The sequence below is a fragment of the Bos indicus x Bos taurus genome, chromosome 7 (assembly GCF_003369695.1).
Source record: "Bos indicus x Bos taurus breed Angus x Brahman F1 hybrid chromosome 7, Bos_hybrid_MaternalHap_v2.0, whole genome shotgun sequence".
NCBI lineage: Eukaryota > Metazoa > Chordata > Mammalia > Artiodactyla > Bovidae > Bos > Bos indicus x Bos taurus.
In genome coordinates this window covers 9,231,509-9,257,403 of record NC_040082.1, presented here as the reverse complement: position 1 = coordinate 9,257,403, position 25,895 = coordinate 9,231,509, and the positions used below count along the sequence as shown (strand labels likewise).

At 36.6% G+C, this 25,895-nt stretch overlaps 1 protein-coding gene across 1 annotated transcript in view; it reads right to left on the bottom strand.

Annotated features, from left to right (window-relative positions):
* Positions 1-25,895, bottom strand: part of SLCO6A1 (solute carrier organic anion transporter family member 6A1) — a 113,084-nt gene that overhangs the window by 11,602 nt on the left and 75,587 nt on the right. The window contains exons 11-12 of the mRNA XM_027545450.1: positions 20,544-20,697; positions 12,626-12,813 (exon numbers count right to left, since the gene is read on the bottom strand). Coding sequence (XP_027401251.1) covers positions 12,626-12,813; positions 20,544-20,697 — 342 coding nt within the window. The remainder of the gene's footprint in view (positions 1-12,625; positions 12,814-20,543; positions 20,698-25,895) is intronic.

Below are 25,895 nucleotides of genomic sequence, written 5' to 3'. Positions count from 1 at the left end.
GAATGAGGCACGCTTAAAAAAGAGTATCCTTTCCCACTTTCATCAAATCAATAATAAAATACTGTGATTTTTAAAAATAACTTTTTCCCCATCTCTGATTTTCTTAATCTCTAATTCCACTAACCTACTCCAAGCATGTTTTTTTTTTTTTTTTGCATGAAGAAAATGAAACAGTTTCCTTACTTATCTCCCCCAAATCATTTTTAATTCTTTCAGCCCACTCTCTACATAGAGCCATAGTGATTTTTTTAAGGTAAAATTTTGATTATTTCATTGCCCCCCTAGGATCCTTCAATGGCTCATCAGTCTCACTGCACGCCACCTCACAACTTTTGCCTTTGGCATCCTCTTTGCTTACATTCTATCACACAACACTCTTACAAAGCTGTTTCTTGCACTCAGCTCAGAGTCTTGCATATATTGTTCCCACTGTGTGAAATTCTCATCCCTCACCTTGAGGACTGTTAAAATGTGATTTCTTTAAGGATACCCTCTCTGAATCTCCAGACTAATTAAGATTGTCCCATAATTTTCTCCTGGCATTCTTCTACATTTTCTTTGCAGTATATTTTATTGTTATAATTAAACACTTAAAGTGAAACTACTTTTTTTTTTTTTCCCCCGGCCTTACAACCCTCCAAAGTCCATCAGAGAAGCAGGGACCTGGTCATTTCTATTCCTCTTTCAATTCACCGTTTTCCCTGAAAGTGCTCATCCACCTTCTAGCTTAAATCCATGGTACCTATCACAAGTGAGAAGAATACCGAGACATGCTAAAATAATGAGGAATGGAAGGGAAAGACATGAAGAACTAATTTTTCTTCATGAGCGCCTTGATGGAGAGAGAACTGAAAAATCATACTTCTCTGTTTAGACTTAAGCCTCACAGCTTCAGACGGGTCAAATTAGTCCAGAGGAAAAGGAACATTGTCTTTCTTTGTTATTGTTTTGTCGCCAAGTTATGTCCGACACTTTTGCAACCCCTTGAACTGTAGCACACCAGGCTCCCCTTTCCACAGGATTCTCCAGGCAAGAATACTGGAGTGGGTTGCCATTTCCTTCTCCAAGGGATCTTCCCGACCTAGAGATCGAACCTGCGTCTCCTGCATTGGCAGGCACATTCTTTACTGCTGAGCCACCGGGGAAATACTACCCCTCATCAAGAACTGTAGGGTCGGTTTTAGATCCCTATTACATCTCTAAAAGCCCTGCTCTCTCTGGAATTGTAATCCCTCTAGTCCTCTGCCACCTTGTGCCTTTAATATATTATCTCAGCTTTTCCAGTGATCTTCTGAAAGAGCACTGGCCTGCTGCAAAGTATTTCATCCTACATCACTTCCATGACATGAATTATCACTTGATAATGACATCACAATTTAGGTATTTGACTCTATTATTATATTTTTAAAAAATAAATTTTGTTGAATTTGTATTATGATTATATGCTTTGGAAAGCTATAAAAAGCACATACTAGAGAGACATGCTTGTTTATACCCCGGCTCTCATCTACTTCCTTTATGCACTTAATTAGAATTTTACTTTTGTTGTATTAAATTCCTACATGGGTTGAGATCTATTTCTAAGCTTAATGTCATTCTATTCATAAATCAGCACTATACTGCTTCAGTGTTGAGGCTTTATGGTGCATTTTAGCTTATGAGGATAAGCCTCTGTTATTCGTGCCTCTTTGTTTCAGATTCCCAAATCACTCTTGCTTATTATTTTTCCAAAAAAACTTTAAAATCAGGTTTTACACTTCAATAATTCTATTGGTATTTTCATTATCACACTAAAATTACACATTAACTTAAGGAGAATTGATATATTGGTGGTGCTAGGTCTTCCTATTCAATAATAGGAGATATAACCTTTCAAATTGTTCAAGTAAGTTTTTGTGACATTCAAGTGTGTTTTGCTTTATTTTGAAATTATTATTTATCTTGAAACTCATAGGTGGTTGTAAAAATATTAATAGTACAAAACATCCTGTGTACCCTCACCCAGCATCAGTAAATGGTGAAATCTTATATAACTGTAATTATAATATTAAAACTAGGAAACTGACATTGGCTCATTGCTGTTAACAAAACAACAGACCTTAATTTATTTTCATTTTTCAGTTTATAAATGTTAAATTTTTAAACTGAATTCGTGTGTTTGTGTGTGTGTGTAGTTCAATATATCTGTTATTTTTTTATATTCTGTTACCTTACTAAACACTTAGCTAAAATGTACTGGCTATTATTTCTAATACAGTGTAAAAAAGAACTGGTAATATTGCTCTTAGAAGTTCTATTGTGGCTGGGTAGATAAGTACTGGAGTTCATATCTCATCAAAAGTGAAGGATCTTATATTTAACATACCTTTCTTTCAATTAAATTCTCCTGAAAGACTATACCCTAGTATCAGTCTTAGAACTGATAAGATCTTTAAAAAACTTACATGGACAAGGAAATGGCAACGCACTCCAGTGTTCTTGCCTGGAGAATCCCAGGGACAGAGGAGCCTGGTGGGCTACAGTCCATGGGGTCACAAAGAGTCATACATGACTGAGCAACTGATACTACTACTTAAAAAACTTAAACCTATCGTCAAATCAGCCAAGTTTTTGCTTGGTTTACAGGGAACTGTTCCTATCTACCTTTCTTAATCAAGCTATTGTAAGATATTTTTGGAGTTATTAACATTCAGAGTCTCTATTATTTTTTGGTGCACAAAATCTCACATACGATTAAAAATAAGTACAGGTGTTTTAAGAGACAGAGTCAAGAGAAAAGTTGAAATTTAATAATCCTACAGAATATTCAGATACTAGATACCTGATAGATATTTTAAATTTAGGGGACTAATAAGTTCAAGGAAACAAATGACAAGGTAGAGAATATTATCAGAGAACTAGTCTATTAAAAAGAAATAATTCTATAACATAAAAGTACACTAATTATAGTGAACTCATGCATGAATTGAAAAGCTAATAAGATACAGAGACAGCTAGAATTAGTAACCTAGGGTACATAACTGAACAAGCAGGTGGAAATATGATTAATACATTGGAGATCAGTGAAAAAACTTAGGCTGAAGCGCAGAGCATAAAAACAAATGAAACTGAAAGTAACAGTGAGAAGATACACGGATATAGTGAAAGGTTTACAATTTGTGTAACTGATATCCAAAAGGTAAGCAGACTAAGAATGGAACAGAAGCAGTATGTGAATAGATAATAGTTAAGTATTTTCCAAAACCAGTGAAAGATACTGTGGTAGATAGTTACCTGAGATGGCTATCATTGATTCTTTTTTCCCCTCAGACATGCACATTACTCCTGATCTCAAGAAGTGGAATCTAATCACCCTCCTTTTGAAACATGACTTTTTGGACAAACAGAATGCAGAAGAACAGCATTCTTGGACTTTCAACCTGGATCAAATGAAGCCTTGCAGTTTATACTTGTAGCTTATGCCTGTGTCTCTTAGAACACTAAAACTTGGGATGTTCCCTTTTGGAATTCTTGCACTTTGTTAGCAGACATTTAAGTTACATAGCAAAGCCACTTGGCAACAGCCCCACCTAGGCTCCTAGCAAAATTCAGCCTAAATTATCAGCCATCTGGGAAATCTAGCCCAGTCATGCTATCAGACAACTCAAATGTTATGTGTCATCTGACCACAAGCTCAAGAGAAACCTCAAGCAAGAACTATTCTGTTGAGTCCAGTCAACTCACAGAACCATGAAATATGAGGAAAAATGTTGTTAAGTGATCAAATTTGGGATGGTTTGTTGCTGCTCTGGACTGACTTCCCTTCAAAATTTATATGCTGAAATTCTACCTCCAGTACTTTAGCTGCTGCTGCTGCTGCTAAGTCACTTCAGTCATGTCTGACTCTGTGCGACCCCATAGATGGCAGCCCACCGGGCTTCCCCATCCCTGGGATTCTCCAGGCAAGAACACTGGAGGGGGTTGCCATTTCCTTCTCCAATGCATGAAAGTGAAAAGTGAAAGTGAAGTCGCTCAGTCATGTCCGACTCGTAGCAACCCCATGGACTGCAGCCCACCAGGCTCCTCCGTCCATGGGATTTTCTAGGCAAGAGTACTGGAGTGGGGTGCCATTGCCCTTTCCGCCAGTACTTTAGAATGTCATCAAATTAGAGACAGGGTTTTACAGAGATAATTAAGTTAAAATGAGGTCAGTTGGATAGGCCCTAATCCAATAGAACTGACATTCTTATAAGAAGAGAGAGTCTGGACACAGACATTCACAGAGTGAAGATAATATGAAGACTCAGGGAAAGACAGCATTGAAAGGCATACTTGAAAGTATGAGAAAAAATATATATATCAAGACTTCTGGGATGCAGCTAAATTTATACTTGGGTAGAAAAGGCATATATACCAATACACAGAAGACATAGGTGAATAAAATAAAAATACTAAAAATGCAGAAGCAAAATGATAGAAATTATAAAGATAAAAGAAGAATGATTTATTAGCCACATACATACACATTCAAATTTCAATTTAAAATATTCTCACAAATTCTAGGCCCAGGCATATCACAAAAAATTTCTTCTAAAGATTTAATTAAAATACATAATAATAAAACCAGATTAATAATGATGCCCAAAGCTAACAAGCACATTGATAAGAAGGAAAATTCTAAGGCAAACTTCAAAAAAAAAGGCAACCTTATTCTTGAAAATGGGGCTTCCCAGGTGGTACAGTGGTAAAGAATCTGCCTGACTGAAGGAAACATAAAAGACGTGGGTTCAATCCCTAGGTCAGGAAAATCCCCTGGAGGAGGAAATGGCAACCCACTCCAGTATTCTTGGGGCTACCCTTGTGGCTCAGCTGGTAAAGTATCCACTTGCAATGCAGGAGACCTGGGTTGATCCCTTGGTTGGGAAGATCCCCTGGAGAAGGGAAAGGCTACCCACTCCAGTATTCTGGCCTGGAGAATTCCATGGACTGTATAGTCCACGGGGTCACAAAAAGTCAGACAGGACTGAACGACTTTCACTTTCCAAGGACACTACAAAAAAACCTGCACCTGTCACAGTAATGAACTTTTATCTCCCTCTAGTGATAGCCTTTAGCAATCAATCATGTAAAGATAAAAATAGCTTCAGCTTGCCAGCAGGGAGCATAATTCTTCTGAAGCAACTTTGCAGCCTTGTGGGTTTTGCCTTTACAAACACCTGCATTTTATCTCTTTCTTGGAACACATTTCAACTCTTGCTCAAACCAATGTCTTCAGAACTGGAATTCTCAGACCACAAATAAAGCCTTTATTTCTTCGCAGTTCTACTGTGGTGAATTTTTTTCTACATTGTATACAAAATTGGAAGTAATCTACCAACTAACTATTAGAAATTAACATGAAGGCAGTCACAGGATACAAGATAAAAGCACAAGAATAAATTGTATGTCCTTCAAATCAGTAATAAACAAGTATATTATATTATACTGCTGCTGCTAAGTCGCTTCAGTCATGTCCGACTCTGTGCGAGCCCATAGACGGCAGCCCACCAGGCTCCGCCGTCCCTGGAATTCTCCAGGCAAGAATACTGGAGTGGGTTGCCGTTTCCTTCTCCAATGCATGAAAGTGAAAAGTGAAAGTGAAGTCGCTCAGTCGTGTCGGACTCTTAGCGACTGCATGAAAAACAGTTAGCTAGGAATGCACCAAAGAATTGATGCTTTTGAACTGTGGTGTTGGAGAAGACTCTTGAGAGTCCCTTGGACTGCAAGGAGATCCAACCAGTCCATCCTAAAGGAGATCAGCCCTGGGATTTCTTTGGAAGGAATAATGCTAAAGCTGAAACTCCAGTACTTTGGCCACCTCATGCAAAGAGCTGACTCATTGGAAAAGACTCTGATGCTGGGAGGGATTAGGGGCAGAAGGAGAAGGGGACGACAGAGGATGAGATGGCTGGATGGCATCACCAAATTGATGAACATGGGTTTGGGTGGACTCCGGAAGTCGGCGATGGACAGGGAGGCCTGGTGTGCTGCGGTTCATGGGGTCGCAGAGTCAGACACGACTGAAGTGAACTGAACTGAAGTGAACTGAACTGAACTGAACTGAATGGCTAATGAATAAAAGAAAATATGTTCAATAATATTAGTCCTATGAATAAGGAAATTAAGATTACAATGAAATATCAACAGTTACACAACAGTAGACTGCTAGAAGAACTTATGCACTTATACAAATACTTAAAAAATTTATTAAAATGCTTAACATACTATGATTCATAAATTCTGTTTATACATGTACTCAACAGAAATGTATTCATTTTTTCCAAAAGACAAGTAAAAGCATGTTCATAGAAATAGTAATCATATTAGCCTAAAGTGGGAACAACATTAACTATAGAAAGAATAAATTTTAGTATATTCACACAATGGACTACTATGCTGCTAGTCACTTCAGTTGTGTCTGACTCTGTGCGACCCCATAGACAGCAGCCCACCAGGCTCCCCTGTCCCTGGGATTCTCTAGGCAAGAACACTGGAGTGGGTTGCCATTTCCTTCTCCAATGCGTGAAAGTGAAAAGTGAAAGTGAAGTCACTCAATCGTGCCCGACTCTTAGCGACCCCGTGGACTTGGGCCCACCAGGCTCCTCCGTCCATGGGATTTTCCAGGCAAGAGTACTGGAGTGGGTCGCCATTGCCTTCTCCCTATAAAACCATACTATACAATATGGTAACTATTACCCACATGTGCCTACTTAAATTTAAGTCAGTTAAAACTAAATACAATTAGAGTTCAGTGCTTCATTCACACTGACCGCATTTCAAATGCACAGTAGCACATGTGGCCAGAGGCTATAGTGAACATCGGAGATACAGAACATTTCCATCATTTAAAAAAATCTGATTGGATAGCACTGCAATACAGCAATAAAACTGAATTTCTGCTATATGCAACTATATGAATGACTCATAAGCACGTCATTGAGTAACAAAATGCAGACACAAATAATTATGTGCTGTATCCTCCTGTTTCTGCATAAAGTTCAAAAACAGGACAAATTAACCTATTCATTGCAGAAGTCAAGAGAGTGGTAATCTAAGGGATTAAGGATTTAGATAAGAAAGGAGGTGGAGGCAAAGTTTTTGAAATAGTTGAATTATCTGTTTCTTGAGCTGGACTCTGGTTACATAGATGTCTTCACTTTGTAAAAATCTATCAATCTATACTGGTAATTTAGCACAGTCTTCTGAAAATGTATTATGCTTCAATAGAATGTCTGTAAAAATAATATCAATATTTCCTGCACATATCCATATACAAACTGTTTATAACTGTAGGATAGTTTTTTGATGATGAAATAATGAGCTAATGTTTTCTTTCCTTGAGGATTTTTGTTTGGCTAGTTTTCAGGAGATGAATGCTACCGATGAGAAATTTGATTGAAAACATTTTTGAGTTCTCTCTTTTTTTAGATGACAAAAGGACTTTTTCTTCATTTTTAAATCCAATAATTTTACCACAGTATATCTCAATGTTGAGATATTAGATACTCCTTAAGAACTGACAGCAAGGCAAATTATAACCAACCAAGATATAACTGGATAAACTTTGATAAAATGTCTGGTGACTAGCATCAAGTACGTTAAACTTCTTATGTTATACTACTTAGATTGACATAGATTTAACCACTTACATTAGCTGGTATACTTAATTAATTAATTAATACTAGAACTAAGACTAAGTGAACATAAGGGTGAGAAAATGAAATAATAATATCTCTTGTCTCCCCATCTATTAGGCAGCCATCAAGTTTTCCTTCTTTTGATCTTGACCCTGTTCACTTCTCCAATTTTTGTTAGTTGTATGTGTACACTGGATCTCCTTTTCCTTTCTTCTATATTTGTCTCTTCTCACTAATACATTTCTGACTCTTACTTTATATTCTCCATTCTCCCCCTTCTATGCCACATTTTTGTTCTTGTTCAGTAGCTCAGTCATGTTCGACTCTGCAACCCCATGGACTGCAGCATGCCAGGCCTCCCTGTCCTTTACTGTCTCCTGGAGCTTGCTCAAACTCATGCCCATTGAGTCAGTGATGCCATCCAACCATCTCATCGTCTGTTGTCCCCCTCTCCTCCTGCCTTCAATCTTTCCCAGCATCAGGGTCTTTTCCAATGAGTCAGCTCGGGCATCCTCTGCCTTTTCTAAATCCAGCTTGTATGTCTGGAAGTTCTTGGTTCATGTACTATTGAAGTCTAGCTTGAAGGATTTTGAGAATTACCGTGTTCCATGTGAAATGAGCACAACTGTATCATAGTTGGAATATTCTTTGGCATTGCCTTTCTTTTGGGATTGGAATGAAAACTGACCTTTTCCAGTCCTGTGACCACTGCTCAGTTTTCCAAATTTGTTGATATATTGAGTGCAGAACTTTTACAGCATCATCTTTTAAGATTTGAAATAGCTGCAATTCCATCACCTCCACTAGCTTTGTTTGCAGTGATGCTTCCTAAGGCCCACTTGACTTCACACTCCAGGATGTCTGGCTCTGGGTGAGTGACCATACCATCATGGTTATTTGGGTCATTAAGACCTTTTTTTTTTTTTTTTTACTGTTCTTCTATGTATTCTTGCCACCTCTTCTTAATATCTTTTGCTTATAATAGGTCCATATTATTTCTGTCCTTTATTGTGCCCATCTTTGTATGAAATGTTCCCTTGGTATTTCCAATTTTCTTGAAGAGATCTCTAGTTTTTCCCATTCAATTGTTTTCTTATATTTCTCTGCACTGTTCACTTAAGAAGGCTTTCTTATCTCTCCTTGCTATTCTCTGGAACTCTTCATTCAGTTAACATATAGTTATGCTTATATTTTTATTGGATTCATGGTAACATTGTTCTCGAGCATTTTTACTGTCTATAGCAAAGTAATGCTTAATAATTTTAATTTATTTTACTATAATTATTTGGTATAGAGGAAGGAATTCTTCCTTTTTTATCCATTTTTACTTAACCATATTTGAATGAGATACATTTTCTTAAACTAGAGGCAGAAAGTTATGGGAATGGAACATGCAACAGGTTTCCAAGCTTCAAAACTAAAGAGATCTCTGTTTATGTAGAGGAGGGGTTTTAATATAATCCCTATGTGCGGTTACACTGTCTCCACTCCTGCACACCTGGCCTGCTTGCAAAGAACTTCTGTTGCCAGCTCTGAGCTTCTGAGATCTCTTCATATTTCTTGCTTTCCAAGGTTATGTATTCATTTATAGAAGGTACATTTTGCTGGCACTTTTTGAGATCTGCTGTCTGGACCTCCCAGGCATTTGCAAAGCTTTTCTCCCATTCTTTCCAAAAATAATCTGCTCTGACTTATCTACCTAGGTCTTACTCCCAGAACTTTCATCTTAAGGTGGAACTCTCACCTTCCAAGAAACAGTAATATATGCTGGAGATATTGAGATCTGTCAATTCCGAGACTCAACATTTGCTGTATCTTTTTGTGATAACATTTGTGATATCTTTGTGAATCTACAATCTGGTTCCTTGTTCTACTTCAATTTTGGTAATATTTATATGCAATTACAACTCTTTTTTTTGTCTCGTAACTGTACTAAAACAACATTATAAGTGTGCTCATGTGTGTTTGTGTGTGCATACTTATGTGTTTTATTCTTCTTATTGCTTTGTATAGTTATCAGGAGAAGTGAGAAGATTCAGAACCAGACCTCTAGAAAATTACAATCATCTTTCTCATCTCACTGCTGAGAATATTTACTCAGAAGTTTCACATGAACTTTAAATAAGGCATGATCAATACTTTAATCATTATCTTCAATCTGAGCTTTCTCTTCTTGAATTTCCTATCTCAGTTAATGGATTACCATTCATTTAGTTCCCAGACTAGATATCTGGACATCAGTTCAGTTCAGTTCAGTCGCTCAGTTGCGTCTGACTCTTTGCAACCCCATGAATCGCAGCACGCCAGGCCTCCCTGTCCAGTGAACTCCCAACTCCTGGAGTTCACTCAAACTCACGTCCATCGAGTCGGTGATGCCATCCAGCCATCTCATCCTCTGTCGTCTCCTTCTCCTCCTGCCCCCAATCCCTCCCAGCATCAGAGTCTTTTCCAATGAGTCAACTCTTCGCATCAGGTGGGCAAAGTACTGGAGTTTCAGCTTCAGTATCATTCCTTCCAAAGAACACCCAGGGCTGATCTCCTCTAGAATGGACTGGTTGGATCTCCTTGCAGTCCAAAGAACTCTCAAGAGTCTTCTCCAACACCACAGTTTAAAAGCATCAATTCTTTGGTGCTCAGCCTTCTTCACAGTCCAACTCTTCCATCCATACATGACCACTGGAAAAACCATAGCCTTGACTACATGGACCTTTGTTGGCAAAGTAATGTCTCTGCTTTTCAATATGCTATCTAGGTTGGTCATAACTTTCCTTCCAAGGAGTAAGCGTCTTTTAATTTCATGGCTGCAGTCACCATCTGCAGTGATTTTGGAGCCCAAAAAATTAAAGTCTGACACTGTTTCCCCATCTATTTCCCATGAAGTGATGGGACCAGATGCCATGATCTTTGTTTTCTGAATGTTGAGCTTTAAGCCAACTTTTTCACTCTCCACTTTCACTTTCATCAAGAGGCTTTTTAGTTCCTCCTCACTTTCTGCCGTAAGGGTGGTGTCATCTGCATATCTAAGGTTATTGATATTTCTCCCAGCAATTTTGATTTCAGCTTGTGCTTCCTCCAACCCAGCATTTCTCATGATGTACTCTGCATATAATTAAATAAACAGGGTGACAATATACAGCCTTGACGTACTCCTTTTCCTATTTGGAACCAGTCTGTTGTTCCATGTCCAGTTCTAACTGTTGCTTCTTGACCTGCATATAGGTTTCTCAAGAGGCAGGTCAGATGGTCTGGTATTCCCATCTCTTTCAGAATTTTCCATGGTTTATTGTGATCCACACAGCCAAAGGCTTTGCCATAGTCAATAAAGCAGAAATAGATATTTTTCTGGAACTCTCTTGCTTTTTCCAAGATCCAGCGGATGTTGGCAATTTGATCTCTGGTTCCTCTGCCTTTTCTAAATCCAGCTTGAACATCTGGAAGTTCACGGTTCACGTATTGCTGAAGCCTGGCTTGGAGAATTTTAGCATTACTTTATTAGCAGTAATGTAGTACTACATTTCCCCACATTTTATACCAGGAACATCAAATTAATAACCTTGCCCTTTTATCCAAGCTAAATACTTCTCAATTATGATCTATTCTTTCTCTCTTTCAGTAGAGATAAATTCTAAAATGGTTTCTTAAGTTCTTTTCTTTGTTTCCAGTTTTCCCCCATGAGCTCCAGCACCCAGACTATCTTCAAAGTAATCTATCTAAAACACATATTTGATAACTTTTACTTCTGAAGTCTGCTCTCTTTAATGGCTTTCTGGTGTACACAGAATAGCATCATTCACGTTAACATGGCAGAGAAAGCGTTCCACGACCAGGCCCTTATCAAGCTCAAATCTCCCTGTCCAATTCACAATCATGGTACTCTTGCAACTAACTCCTTGCCAATATAGTTCACACACTTTTGCCTCTACATTCCCTACTCATTTTTCCTGTTGAGAACTGTCCCCCGTTTGCTTGCATTATGAGAGATCACTTATCTTTATGACTCAGTTCAAGTGCCACATTGTCTTAAGCATTTTCAAATCATCCTAGATAAAAATGACCATTTTTTCTCCTTTGTTCCCAGGTCACCCTGTACAAGCTTTAATCAAGGCATTCTAAGTGCTCACTGCACTCCTTTTTATGTGTTTTTCTCCTCCTATTAAACTCTAAGCAACATAAAGACAGGTCCATACAAGGTCCTTGTAGTTTCAGTACCAGATACAGGTGAATAAACGAAAAGCCCATCTCATTTTACAGATATGTTCAAGTTTTGTCACCCATCTAAGCTGCCAGTTCACCAAAGACAGAGACCATATATGCCCAATTTAGATCTTTCATTGGCATATATTTATTCATGTTTTCTAGTCTATTTTTCTAGCAGACGACAAATTGCTTCTCACGACCTAAGGATTTACGCTAGCCTTTTGAAAAAAATAATTTGAAAATAATGACCAATTATTCTGTTACTATGATAAAAATATCAAATATACTTCATATATTCAGGAGGAACAAATGAATAACCAATGTTTGTTTATTTTAGAATAATAATCAACTTATATATTAAAATTCCAAAATTCTAGAAGCTATTTTATGTTCCCTTATTGATGACACTGATGTTTTCTCATAGTCAAACTGGCTAATATAGAAGTAAGTAGGCAATAAACATCTATAACCAATGAATGAACATTGAAATAATGTGTTAAAATTGAGATTTTTCCTATATCTATGAAATTTCCAGGTGCGTAAAATTAATGTTTAGTTTTAAATTAAACTAAATCTGTTTTCTACATACCTTCTGCAAATAAATTAGAGGATTAAGCACATACAAGAATTTTGAAAATATAACAATTTTCCCCTTGAGCAGTTGCTACCTTGAAAAAAAAGCTTAAATTATTTACTGCAATATTCTAAAAGCTTCCTAAAATTGTCTTTCACATGTATTAAATGAATAATGATTATGAATAACATATACACACCGAAGGATGGTCAGGATGCTTGGTACACCAGCAAAAGCAGAAAATACAATTGTAGCAAAGATAAAAGCAATGAACAAAGGTAATTTATAACACTTTGGATCACATGTCCCTTTTGTAGCATCAATAAAATCACCTTGATCATCTGAGGTTGTTAATCCTTCTTTAATGCAAGAACAATTGTAGTATGTCTATAAAAATGAAGATAGGAAACAATCTTTAGAAATATAATCATAAGGTAAAAGCTATTATAGTCATAAAATAAAAATTAAATCATTAACTGTAGGGAGACTAGGCAGTTTTATTAGTAAATATTTTTTGCCGTGTTGCTGATATTTGTTGTTTTAGTCACTAAGTTATGTCCAACTCTTTTGTGACCCCATGGTCTGTAGCCTGCCAGGCTCTTCTGTCCATAGGATTTTCCAGGCAAGAATACTGGAGTGGGTTGCCATTTTCTCCTCCAGGGGATCTTCCTGACCCAGGGATTGAACCCGCATCTCCTGCATTGCAGACAGATTCTTTACTGCTGAGCCACCAGGAAAGCCCAATTAGTAAATATGCTTACATTAGCTCATATGTTGTTAATTTATAAATTCAGGACTAACGATAAATAATATCAAGGCATTTTACCTAACAAAGAATTGGGTACATGAGAATATACAATTATAGTTACTTAGGAAATATTGCATTAATTTAAGAAATTTCACTAAAAATATTTATATTTAATTATACAATAACTGAGAGAGATATGGGTTGAGAATGAATAAGGAAAATATAATGAACAAAATGGAATTTTAGATGGGATTTGAAATATGGAGAATTACTCAATTACGGACAGTTTTAGAACTGTGCTGAAAAGATGAGACTTTACTCTGTATGTGATGATGACAGGGCTGTTATCTATTAGGCAGAGGAGGCAAAGTGTGCCTAGGGCCCACAATACTTTCAGGACCAAAATAGAGGTTTTAATTTTACTGTCTTTTAAAATCAGAGAAAAAATAAATGTCATAATAAAGGAATATATTATAATGTATCAAGCCTGGATCATATTTGTCTTTACACCATTGCAGTTGAACATTAAATCAAATTCTCTCTCTCTTTCTTTTGTTTTAAGTGAAAGAAGAGGTTTACAAAGACAAAAGTGCCTAAGGTCAATGTAAGTCATAATGTAGTCCCTAACGAGAGCCAATAAAACCTTCAGGTTGTTATTTTAGTACTGGTAATTCAAGAAAGATGAACAGGTGACATTTTCTAAGAAGAGCTAAACAGAGCTGGAGATACAAAAACTAGTAAGCAATTTGCTAATATATTGAGAAGATTCTAAATTAAATAATTTTGTTGTTCAGTCGCTAAGTCATGTCCAGCTTTTTGTGACTCTATGTACTGCAGCACACCAGGCTTCCCTGGGGAAATAAAGATGACTTGAACCTCAGTGATTCAGAAGATGATGGTACAAAAGTCATATCAGTTGTTTAGGGAAGCTGCTAAGTGGTTGCTGGATATGTTAAACAAAAACAGAAATATCCAAAGAGTAAATCATTCTTTCCGTCGTATTTTTTTTATAATGCCCTTTTACCAAACATCATTTTAGGTATTATTAAAACAGAGTAAACATACAACAGAAATCCCTGCCCTCATGTAGAAAATTTACTTGCATAATATAAGTGATTTTTTTATATAAAAAGAACCTTTAATGGAGCACACGGTGATGAATACTACGGAGAAAAAAATAAAGGAAGGAAAAATCAGAGAGATGATAAGGATGAGTTTTGCACAGTCAGGTAATGCCACAAAGACACAGTGATATTTAAGCAGAGGTTTGAAGAAGGTAAAGAAGTGAGCCATTGTGGCTATCTGAAAGAAGTATATTCCAGGTAGGAAAAACAAAATAGAAATTAAAAAGCCTTGGGACTTGAGCTTGCTTGACAAGTTCAAAGAAAACAAGGTGGAAAATTTGGTTGAATCAGAGTGGACATAAAGAAAACTAAGAGAAAACAAGATCAGAGTAATGAGGAAAGGATTTATACAGAAATTGGTAGGTAATTGCAAGAGCAGTTTAGAACTTTGGTTTATATTCTTAGCAATATGAAACCATTAGAGGGGTATATGTATAAGTGATATATTTAAAAAGACTACTTTAGCAGCTATATTGATACTACTGAACTGTGAAAGCAGAGAAAAGTTAAAAGGCTATTGAAATAAGATGCAAGTCAGTGGTGACTGGGGCCCAGGTATCAAAGAAAATGATGAAGATAATCAGATACAGCATGTATTTTAAAAGTAGATTTGAAGGGTCCTAGGGGAATGCTTACCAGAAGGAGAAAGTCATATGGAGAAGGCCTCCCTGAAAGAAACTAAGATTTGCAGGAAAGGGCGATCAGTCCAAGGCACAGAGAGGGAACCAAGAAAATAAACACAATGGCTTTACTTTCTCCTACCCCATCTTTCTGATTTTCTACTAGGACTTCTTACTAGCATATAGTCCAGTCAGAAGCTACAGGGCAAAGGAACTCTCATCCTATAGTCCAGTCTTCTGGAACAATGAGTAGGGTAGAGAAGGTGCAAAGTAGAGATCTAGTGTAACAAACAATTGCAGGCCATAGAACCTAAGCTGACCAACAGGAAAAGTGAAAATATGAAGAAAGTTTAGTGAACAGATGATAGAATTACAAGATATTAGGCTCTGTGGAGTTATAACCAAAGAGATATAACCAAAACGGCAAAAGTTAAATTAAAAATGAAACATTAAAAAATATTCAATCCAAATAATAAAAGAGGAAGACAGATCTAACTCTACAATATCAATAATTACAATAATTGTCAGTTGTCTAAAAATGCCAATTGAAAGACAGACATTAACAGAAATGTGGAATAAAGCAAAAGCATATTATCCATGGGCTATGGGAGACACTTTAAACTGTTGGAAAATAAAATGATAGAAATAAGATGCACCATGAAAACAGCAAGAAAATCTACAGTGACTATTTAATACACAAAACATACTTCAAGAAAGAGTATTATCAGAGTTGGAAAGGAACATTTTGTAAAGATAAAAGAAACAATTCATCAAGAAGCTGTGACAATTATTAATGTTATGCACACAGTGAGAGAGTCTGAAAATGCATGAAGCCAAAATAGAGAAATAGATGATGGTATAATTATGTTGATATATTTTTATATATAATGTTTAGGATTTCATATATCATTACAAAGTATGCAAAATGATAAGAATAATCGGCTTAAAACTAGAAGAACAAACATAAGTAGGCTACTACAAATAGTAGACCTGAAAACAAGAACTTTAAAATAGTTATAATTAATATTTTCCAGAAAATAGAATGTAAATAGATAAAATATCTTAAGGAATGTACAGTTTCTCCAGGGGTTTGGATTCTGCAAAAACACAGTGTTAGAACTGAAAAATACAATGAGTAAACTTACCACCTCAGTTAATGGGTTTGACAGCACAGCAGACATTGCAGAAAACAGAAATAGCAACTGGAAGACAGGCCAATAGAAAATATCTAAACAGATAAAAGGAGATGGAAAATGGAAAAAAAAAAAAAAGGATGGGACGCAGTAGAAAAGTCTATTTGTAGTCTAGTGTTAGGCAGAATTCTAAAATGGCACCTATGAATCCCACCCCTCTATTTTATAAACCTGCATAATTACTAGGTTGATGGAAACTGGTGAATTTTAATCCTCTTACTAAGTTTATGTTACATGGCATTGCTAAGAGGTGGTAAACCTCACCCAATCAGATAGTGTATATAAGCAACTGGGCCTTTCCCGAACTCAGAGATTCAGAGCATGTGTCATAAGTGAGATTCCTTTGCTGGCTTTGAAGATGGAAGGAGTCATGTAGCAAAGAAGGGGGGTGGCCTCTGAGACCTAAAATCGGCCCTTAGCAGACAGCTAACAAGTAAAAGGAGGCTTCATTTTTTACAGTCCAAAGGAACTAAATTTGGCCCATAATCTGAATGAGCTCGGAAGTAGGTTTTTCCCCCCAGAGCCTCCAGAAAGGAATATATTTCAGCCAATACCCTGATTTCAATCTGTGAGACTCTGAGCAGAGGACTGAGTGATGCCATATCTGGATTTCTGATCCTGTCAGCTAATAAATGAGTATTATTTAAAGACACTAAGGCTGTAATAATGTGTTACACAGCGATATTAAGCTAATATACAGTGCTTCCCCCTCCAATAAAAGAGGAAAAAATGAGGGAGAAACAATTACCAAGAATTTTCCAACTGATAGACTATAAATCCAAAAACTAAAGACATTCTGTGAAACTCTAGCAAAATAATTATAATGAAAACCGCATCCAAGCACATCAAAGTAAAATTCTTGAAAATCCAAAATAAAGAGAAAATTTTAAAAGCAGCTAAGCAGCCAGAGACATAAAGACGACATAATGGCATCTTCCAAATGTAGGGGCGGGGCAGGGAGTGGGGACAGATCATTGCCAATATAGGATTCCATACCAAATGAAAACAGTTTTTCTTTTCAGAAATGAAAGGTAAAATATAGTTCTTCAGGAAGAAAGAAAATAACCTCATATGAAAATGCAAGGAAATGGGCAAATTGACTGTACAAAACAGCAACAAAAAGCGTATGGTGTGTGCTGTGTCTGACTCTTTGTGACCCCATGGACTGTAGCCCGCCAGGCTCCTCTGTGTACGGAGGGGGTGGCCATTTCCTGCTCCAGGGGATCTTCCCAACCCAGGGATCCAACCCAGGTCTCGTGCATTGCAGGCAGATTCTTAACCATCTGAGTCACCAGGGAAGCTCATAATTTACATAATTTATCAAAATTACATATGTCTGCAAGAATACTGAATATGTCACCCAAGGATACTGGAGTGGGTCGCCTATCCCTTCTCCAGGGGATTTTCCCAACCCTTTGATGTGGGGTTTCCTGCATTGCAGGTGACTTCTTCACCAGCTGAGCCACCAGGGAAGCCCAACAAAAAGGATATGGGTCCTTAAAAGTATATGGGGAAATAAAATATATATGACAAAAATAACACACACAAAAAACACAAAAATAACACAAAGGAGGCAAATCAGTAATGAAATTAAAATATTCTAGGGGTGTTTCAACTGGAAGAGACCCTAAGCCTGGCTTCTTGTAATCCTTAACACTTTGGACAATACTGACTTCCCTTCTCTATAAATAATTAGAACGAGGCTCCTGTTGAATGAGAGCAGTCTCTAGAAGAAGCCCCCTGAAACTGCTGTTTTATGATGAAAGCCATATCAGCTGCTGAAAAGAACTGCTGCTAAGCTGCTAAGTCACGTCAGTCGAGTTCGACTCTGTGCGACCCCACAGACGGCAGCCCACCAGGCTCCGCCGTCCCTGGGATTCTCCAGGCAAGAACACTGGAGTGGGTTGCCATTTCCTTCTCCAGTGCATGAAAGTGAAAACTCAAAGTGAAGTCGCTTAGTCGTGTCCGACTCTTAGCGACCCCATGGACTGCAGCCTTCCAGGCTCCTCCGTCCATGGGAGTTTCCAGGCAAGAGTACTGGAGTGGGTCGCCAGTGCCTTCTCCGGCTGAAAAGAACTAGTCCCAGTGAAAAGATCATGAAGAAAAGCTAGAGATTTCTTTCATATCTATGTAAGGATAGTTGAAGGTCTTTGATAGCATGGAAAATAGCAATACATGTGGGTCTCAAAGAGACAAAACACTTGGAATATTATCAACATGAATAGCAGATATCTGTTTTCAGTTTTGGTAAAGCTGTGAATCTCTACAGAAAATTAGAAATCTTCAGAGATGTAGTGTTTCCTACCACTCCTCTTGTAAATTTTTGCATAAATCTAATGAAGGGCACTCAATTCTAACACATTTGACCCTGATCATACTTTGAATATGAACATTTAATCAGAATTATTTCAAAGTTGACATATTTTCATTGAAAAAAAAATTTCCAGAAGGAATTCCACTAACACAATTTAGACACAATAGTTTTTTATATATGTTTAAAGTTTTTTAAATATTTCTCTTATTTAATTTTCATTTTGTTAAAATTATGTTTATTGGTATCAGTTCTTTCCCACTTGAAGTTAATGTATGTTTTATCCATTAATTGGCTTCATCTGTATCAAATGGTACTAATCATAACATCTGCTATGGTCAGTTTTCCTTCAGAGACTTTATTGCGTTTCAAAGCTAATTGTCTTGGGTAATTTGTAACATCTAATTTTTGGTCATGGAGAAGGCAATGGCACCCCACTCCAGTACTTTTGCCTGGAAAATCCCATGCATGGAGGAGCCTGGTAGGCTGCAGTCCATGGGGTCGCTAAGAGTCGGACACGACTGAGCGACTTCACTTTCACTTTTCACTTTCATGCATTGGAGAAGGAAATGGCAACTCACTCCAGTGTTCTTGCCTGGAGAATCCCAGGGATGGAGGAGCCTGGTGGGCTGCCGTCTATGGGGTTGCACAGAGTCGGACACGACTGAAGCAACTTAGCAGCAGCAGCAGCAGCAGCAGCAGTAACGGCAGCAATTTTTGGTCAAAAATATTTCATTCTTTTAATTTTTATTCAGGATCAAATGTTATCACAGAGCACCAGCCTGGGCTCCCTGTATTATGTGGCAGCTTCCCACCAGCTATCTATTTTACAGATGATAGTGTATATATGTCAATACCAATGATATAAATAAAAATGTTATCACACAGTTTGAGTCACTATTTTGTGAATTACTTCATTATTCCTTAAGAATTAATTATTCCTTAGACAAATTAAATATAAAGATTTTTATGAAATAGAAACAAATCCCTAAAAGGGATTCCCCAGAAAAAGAAAGAGGGGTTAGAGCATTTCAGTGAGTGGGCTTTTTGGCTCTTGAATATCCCATGGGATCAAAACACCAAAGTCAAACAGTTCTGCTTTATACTGTGGTTACAATATGAACACTTAAAAAATCATTTATTTAAAATAAAATTTTCCATAAGTTAATAAATTGTTGAAGATGGGTAACATATAGGAGTTCATTATGCTTTTCTACTACATTTAAAGTTTTCTATAGTAACCTATTTTGAATAATTTAAAATATTTTAAATATATTTTAAAATATATAAATCATTTAAAATATGTAATAGTTTTTAGAAAATATAATATTTATAAATAACCATCTTAAATTTTAAAAATTTAAGGAATCATTTTAAACATTTAAGAAAAAAATTTTTAAGGGTATATAATCTTTTCAATATAAATATTCAATAAAAACTGAAGATACATTGTTAAATCATAGGCCAGAAAAAATACGACAATGAGGAACTAAAGTTGGTCAGGTATGTTATTATCTTGTAATAAAATTATCTGTTTGTGACAGCAAAAAAGAATATTGTGGTGTAGATACAAATAAATAAAGTACTAGTAAAGTACTTCATTGCCTACTTGGGAAGATGGTATAATGTCCATATGTGAGGAAAAATGCTCTTTGTTTTTCTCTTCCCCTCACAAAGACTAGCCAGAGAGAGAGGAGAGAGAACCATTGAATAAAATGATGGATCCCAAAGTCGTTCCTGGGCTTCCCTGGTGACTCAGATGGTGAAGAATCTGCCTACAATACAGGAGACCCGGGTCCCATCTCTGGGCTGGGAAGATCCCCAGGGGAAGGGAATCTTGAGTATTCTTGTCTGGAGAATCCTATGGACAGAGGAGCCTGGCAGGCTACAGTCCATGGTGTCACAGAGTCGGACTCCATTGAGTAACTAACACTTTCACTTCACTTACGGTTCTCCATAAGTACTATGAATTGTGACCAATAAATCCACAATTTAAGAAAAATTTAAGAAAAGAGAAAATAAGGAGAAAAAAAGGATTTTATAGAGAGCAAGAGTAAAATGTAAACATCTATAAGATGCACTTCTTAATGGAGACAGAGAAGCATAATAGAAGATAATAACCTTGCTAGCCTTTAATGTTTTAGACTGTGTACAACCTGCAAAGCAAGGAGAAAAATATCCAATATCATTTCTTCCACATGTAGCAGAATAAAATGCAGACGAGCATTTACAATGAGAATTGCAAGGAGCTGTCAGGTTTCCCAACTGCCCTATTCTGTAAAAAAAAAAAAGAGATTGAATGTAATTATAATACTAGTGTATTATACATATTAACACACACATCGAGATATCAATGAGACCAATAAAATGTGATTCTTAATTTTAACAGATTTAGGAATAACTTCTATACAATAAACTGTACATATACAAGGTGTAGAATTCGCATACACTTGTGAAATCATCACTGCAATCATGTTAAAGAACACGACCATCACCCGCAACGGTTCCCTCATGCTCCTTTGTATTAATAGTTCCTCCACCCCATGGCATCTGCTGATCTACTTTCTGACACTATTCATTACTTTCAATTTCAAAGCATTTTATGAAATGGAATCATACAGTATGTGCCCTCTCTTTGTCTGACTTCTTTCGTGAAGTTGGTCTTTACATGGTCTTTGTATGGTCATATGTTTCCATGTCTCTTGAGTAACATCAAGGACTAGAATTTTTGTATCATATGGGAGGTGTTCGTTTAACTTTTTAAGAAACTGTCAATTAGTTTTCCAAAGTGATTGTGTTATTTCATAATCTCAGAAAGAGTGTATAAGATTTCAACTGTTTCCTATATTTCTTGCCAACACTTGGAAGAGTCTTTTTCATTTTAGACATTCTAACAAAGATATAGTTTGAGAGTCCCTTGGACTGCCGGGAGATCCAACCAGTCCACTCTAAAGAAAATCGGTTCTGAATATTCACTGTAAGGACTGATGCTGAAGCTGAAACTCTACTTTGGGCACCTGATGCGAAGAACTGATTCAATTGAAAAGACCCTGATGCTGGGAAAGATTGAAGGCAGGAGGAGAAGGGGACAACAGAGGATGAGATGGTTTGACGGCATCACTGACTCAATGGACATGGGTTTGGGTGAACTCAGGGAGTTTGTGATGGACAGGGAGGCCTGCTGTGCTGCAGTCTATGGGGTCGCAAAGAGTCAGACACAAATGAGTAACGGAGCTGAACTGAATATGAGTTTCCCTAATGACTGATGCTAGACATCTTTCCATGCACTTATTTTCCATCTATATTTATTATTTGGTTAAATATCTGTTCAAATCTTCTCCCCATTTTTGTGGCTTTCTTATTAAGCATTGAGAGTTGTTAATATTAGCAAGAAATCTAGTTCTTTGTTAAACATATGATTTTCAAATATCTTCTCATAGTCTATGGTCTGTCTCTGCATTACTTTAATGGACTCTTTCAAAGAGCATGTGTTTTTTATTTTAATTAAGTCCAATTTATCAATATATTTCTTTGCGGATCACATATCTTGTGTCATATCTAAGAAATCTTTGCTGAACACAAGTTCACGTAAATTTTTTCTCATATCCTTGGAATTGTATATTTTACATCTACAATCCATTTTAAATTATTGGCATTGTATAATATACAGATCAAAGTTTATTTGTTTAAATATAGATATCTAAGTGTTCCATAAACTGCATATGCACTCTATCATAAATCAATTATCTATATATGTATTTGTGTACTTTTGGACTTTATTCTGTTCCACTGACTTACTTGTCTATATTACACCAATACTACTTTCTTGATTATTGTGGCCTTATAATAAGTCTTGATATCAAATAGTGTTAGTCCTCCATGTTTGTTCTTTAGAATTGTTTGTTTGTGGTTTTTCTAGGTCCTTTGCATAACTATATGAATTTAAATGTCATCTTTCCAATATCTAAAGAAGGAAGCTCACTAGGATTTTGGTTGCGAGTACATTGAATACCCACATTAATTTTTGTATTAACATCTGAAGATTAACATCTTAAAGATATTGAGTCTTTTAATCCACCAACATTGGATATCTCTTCATTTTAAAATTTAGGTCTTTAATTTCTCTCAGCATGTTTTACAGTAATCATTGTATAGAGTTTTTACATCTTCTATCATATTTATCTTTAAAATTTTCTTTTAAAATACTATTGCTAATGGTATTGTTGTTTAATATCAATTTCAAATTGTTTGTAGGTAGTGTATAAAATACCAAAGATTTTTGAATACTGATCTTTTCTTCTACAGAATTTTTTCTTGCTTAATAGTATTGTTAACGTTATTTTTTAAGCTTTTCTAGTTTTATTGAGATATAATTTACACTTTATAAACTTAAGGTGCATAGCACAATTATTAGACTTACATATGCCATGAAATGATTACCACAATAAGTTTAGTGAGCATCCATCATCAATATAAAATTAAGTAAAGAAAAAAAATGTCCTTGTAATGAGAACTCTTAGAATTTACTCTAACAACTTTCATCTATAACATGTAGCTGTACCCCACTCCAGTACTCTTGCCTGGAAAATCCCATAGACGGAGGAGCCTGGCGGGCTGCAATCCATGGGGTCGCTAAGAGTCAGACACGACTGAGCGACTTCACTTTCACTTTTCACTTTCATGCATTGGAGAAGGAAATGGCAACCCACTCCAGTGTTCTTGCCTGGAGAATCCCAGGGACGGGGGAGCCTGGTGGGCTGCTGTCTATGGGGTCGCAGAAAGTCGGACACGACTGAAGTGACTCAGCAGCAGCAGTGTCTATTACATCCCTAGTACTTATATATAAATGGTAGTTTGTACATTTCCACTGCCTTCCTTCAGTTTCTGCTTAAAACCCTGCCTTAGTAACAAATTTGATATATTTTTCTGAGTTATTAGTTGAGTGGTTGGTTGGTTTTTGAAGCATAATTGGCCTACGACACTGTTAGTTCCTATTACACAGCATGGTGATGTGGTTTCCTATGCATTTCAAACTTTCCATCACACTAAGTCTAGTTACAACACATCAGCACACACAGATATTACACAGTTACTGACTATAATGCCCACACTGCACATTTCATATCTGTGACTCACTTATTTTGCAACTACAAGTTTGTACCTCCTAACTCCCTCACCTATTTAATTCCTGCCCTCAACTCCCTTCTCTCTGGCAAGCAGTTGTTTGCTCTCTGTATCTATACCACTTTGTTTCTGTTGTGTGATGTTTGTTCATTCGTTTTTAAATACATTCCACACATAAGTGAAATCATACAATATTTGCCTTTGAACATATTTAACTTATATTTAAATACCCTCTATTTCCATCTTTGTTGTTACAAATGGCAAGATTTCATCATTATTTATGACTAATATTCCACTGCATGTGTGTCACATCTTTTTTTATACATTCATCTATTCATAGGCACTTGGGTTGTTTCTATACCTTGGCTATTGTAAATAATGCTGTCATAATTACTGAGGTGCATATATCTTTTCTAATTAGTGCTTTTTTCTCTTCACCTAAATACCCAGGAGTAGAAACTAAACTTGTACGTATGCTTTGTATATATTGGATATAAATCCCTTATCAGATATATCCTTTGCAAATACCTTCTCCCGTTCAGTAGACAGCCTTTTACCTTTTGCTGGTGCTTTCTTTTACTGAACAAAAGATTTTTAGTTTGATGTAGTCCCATTTGTTTATTTTTTTATTTGTTTTCTTTGCCTGAGGAGACATCCAAAACTATCACTAAGACTGAAGTCAAAGAGTGTACTGTCTGTTTTCTTCCAGTACTTTTGTGATCTCAGGCCTTACATTTAAGTCTTTAATCCATCTTGAACTTATTTTTGTTTATGGTATGAGAGAGTAGACCAGTTTGATTCTTTTGCATGTAGCTGCCCAGTTTTCCCAACACCGTTTGTTGAAGAAGCTGTCTTTTCCCTGTTGTATATACCTTCATTGTTGGAGCTTAATTGTCCATATAAGATTGCTTTTATTTCCACTGATTTATGTGTCTGGTTTTTGCCTGTGCTATACGTTTTGATGACTGTAGCTCTGTAGTATAGTTTGAAATCAAGGGAGCATGATTTCTTCTTTCATGAGATTATTTTGGCTGCTTAGGGTCTTTTGTTTCCTTACAAATTTTAGCATTAGTTGTTCTAGTTCTCTGAAAAATGTCATTGATATTTTTAGGGATTGCACTGAATCTGAAGTTCTCATTGCGTAGTATGGTCATTTTAACAATATTAATTATTTCACCCATTCAGTTCAGTTCAGTTCAGTCGCTCAGTCGTGTCCGACTCTTTGTGACCCCATGAATCGCAGCACGCCAGGCCTCCCTGTCCATCACCAACTCCCGGAGTCCACTGAGACTCACATTAACATGGTCTATCTTTCCCTCTGTGTATCATCTTCTATTTCATTCATCATTGTCCATTATAGTCTTCTGAGTACAAGTTCTTTACCTTCCTAGATTTACTTCTAGGTATTCTGTTCTTGTAATGCGTTTAAAATGGAATCGTTTTCTTTTCCTTTTAATTTTTAAAAATGTTTTTGGCTGTGCTGGATCTTCATTGCTGTGAAGTTGCGGTGAGTGTGGGTTACTCTTCACTGCAATGTGCAGGCTTCTTATCTCAGTGGCTTCTCTTCTTGCGGAGCACAGTCTCTGAGACACACAGGCTTCAGCAGCTGTGGCCTCAGTAACTGCGGCTGGTGGACTCTCAGTGCACAGGCTCAGTAGTTGTGTCACAGCTTAACTGCCTCACAGCATGTGGGATTTTCCCAGACCAGGGATCAAACCTGTGTCCCCTGTATTGCAAGGTGGATTCTTAACTACTGGACCACCTGGGAAGCTGGAGATTGTTTTCTAAATTTCTGATAGAAATTAGTTAGTGTATAGAAATGCAACAGATTTCTGTGTATTAAATTTATACCCTACAACATTACCAAATTCACTGATGAGCTCTAGTAGTTTTTATATCCTGTTTTGAATCCTTTCCAGCCACTCTATATATTTTCATTAGAGTATTTAGAACATTTACATTTAAAGAAATTATTACTAGTATGTACTTTACCGTCATTTTGTTCACTTTGGGGGGTTTGTTTCTGTGGGTCTTTTTTGTTCCTTTCTCTTCTTTCGCTCTCGTCCCTTATGATTTGTGACTCTTTTTCGTGTTATGTTTGGATTCTTTTCTTATGTGTGTGTCTGTGTAACTAAGAGATTTTTGATTTGCAGTTACCATAAAGTAGGTACCCACAGACAGAGACACATGTATCATTATTTTGTTATTTATCTCAAGTTCAAACACATTTTAATAACCCTGCATTTTTGCTCCACCCATGTTTCCTGTTTTTTACCTAGATTACATCTTTTTATGTACCCCTTAACTATTTATTGCAGATATAATTTGATTAGTTTTGTCTTTTAGTCT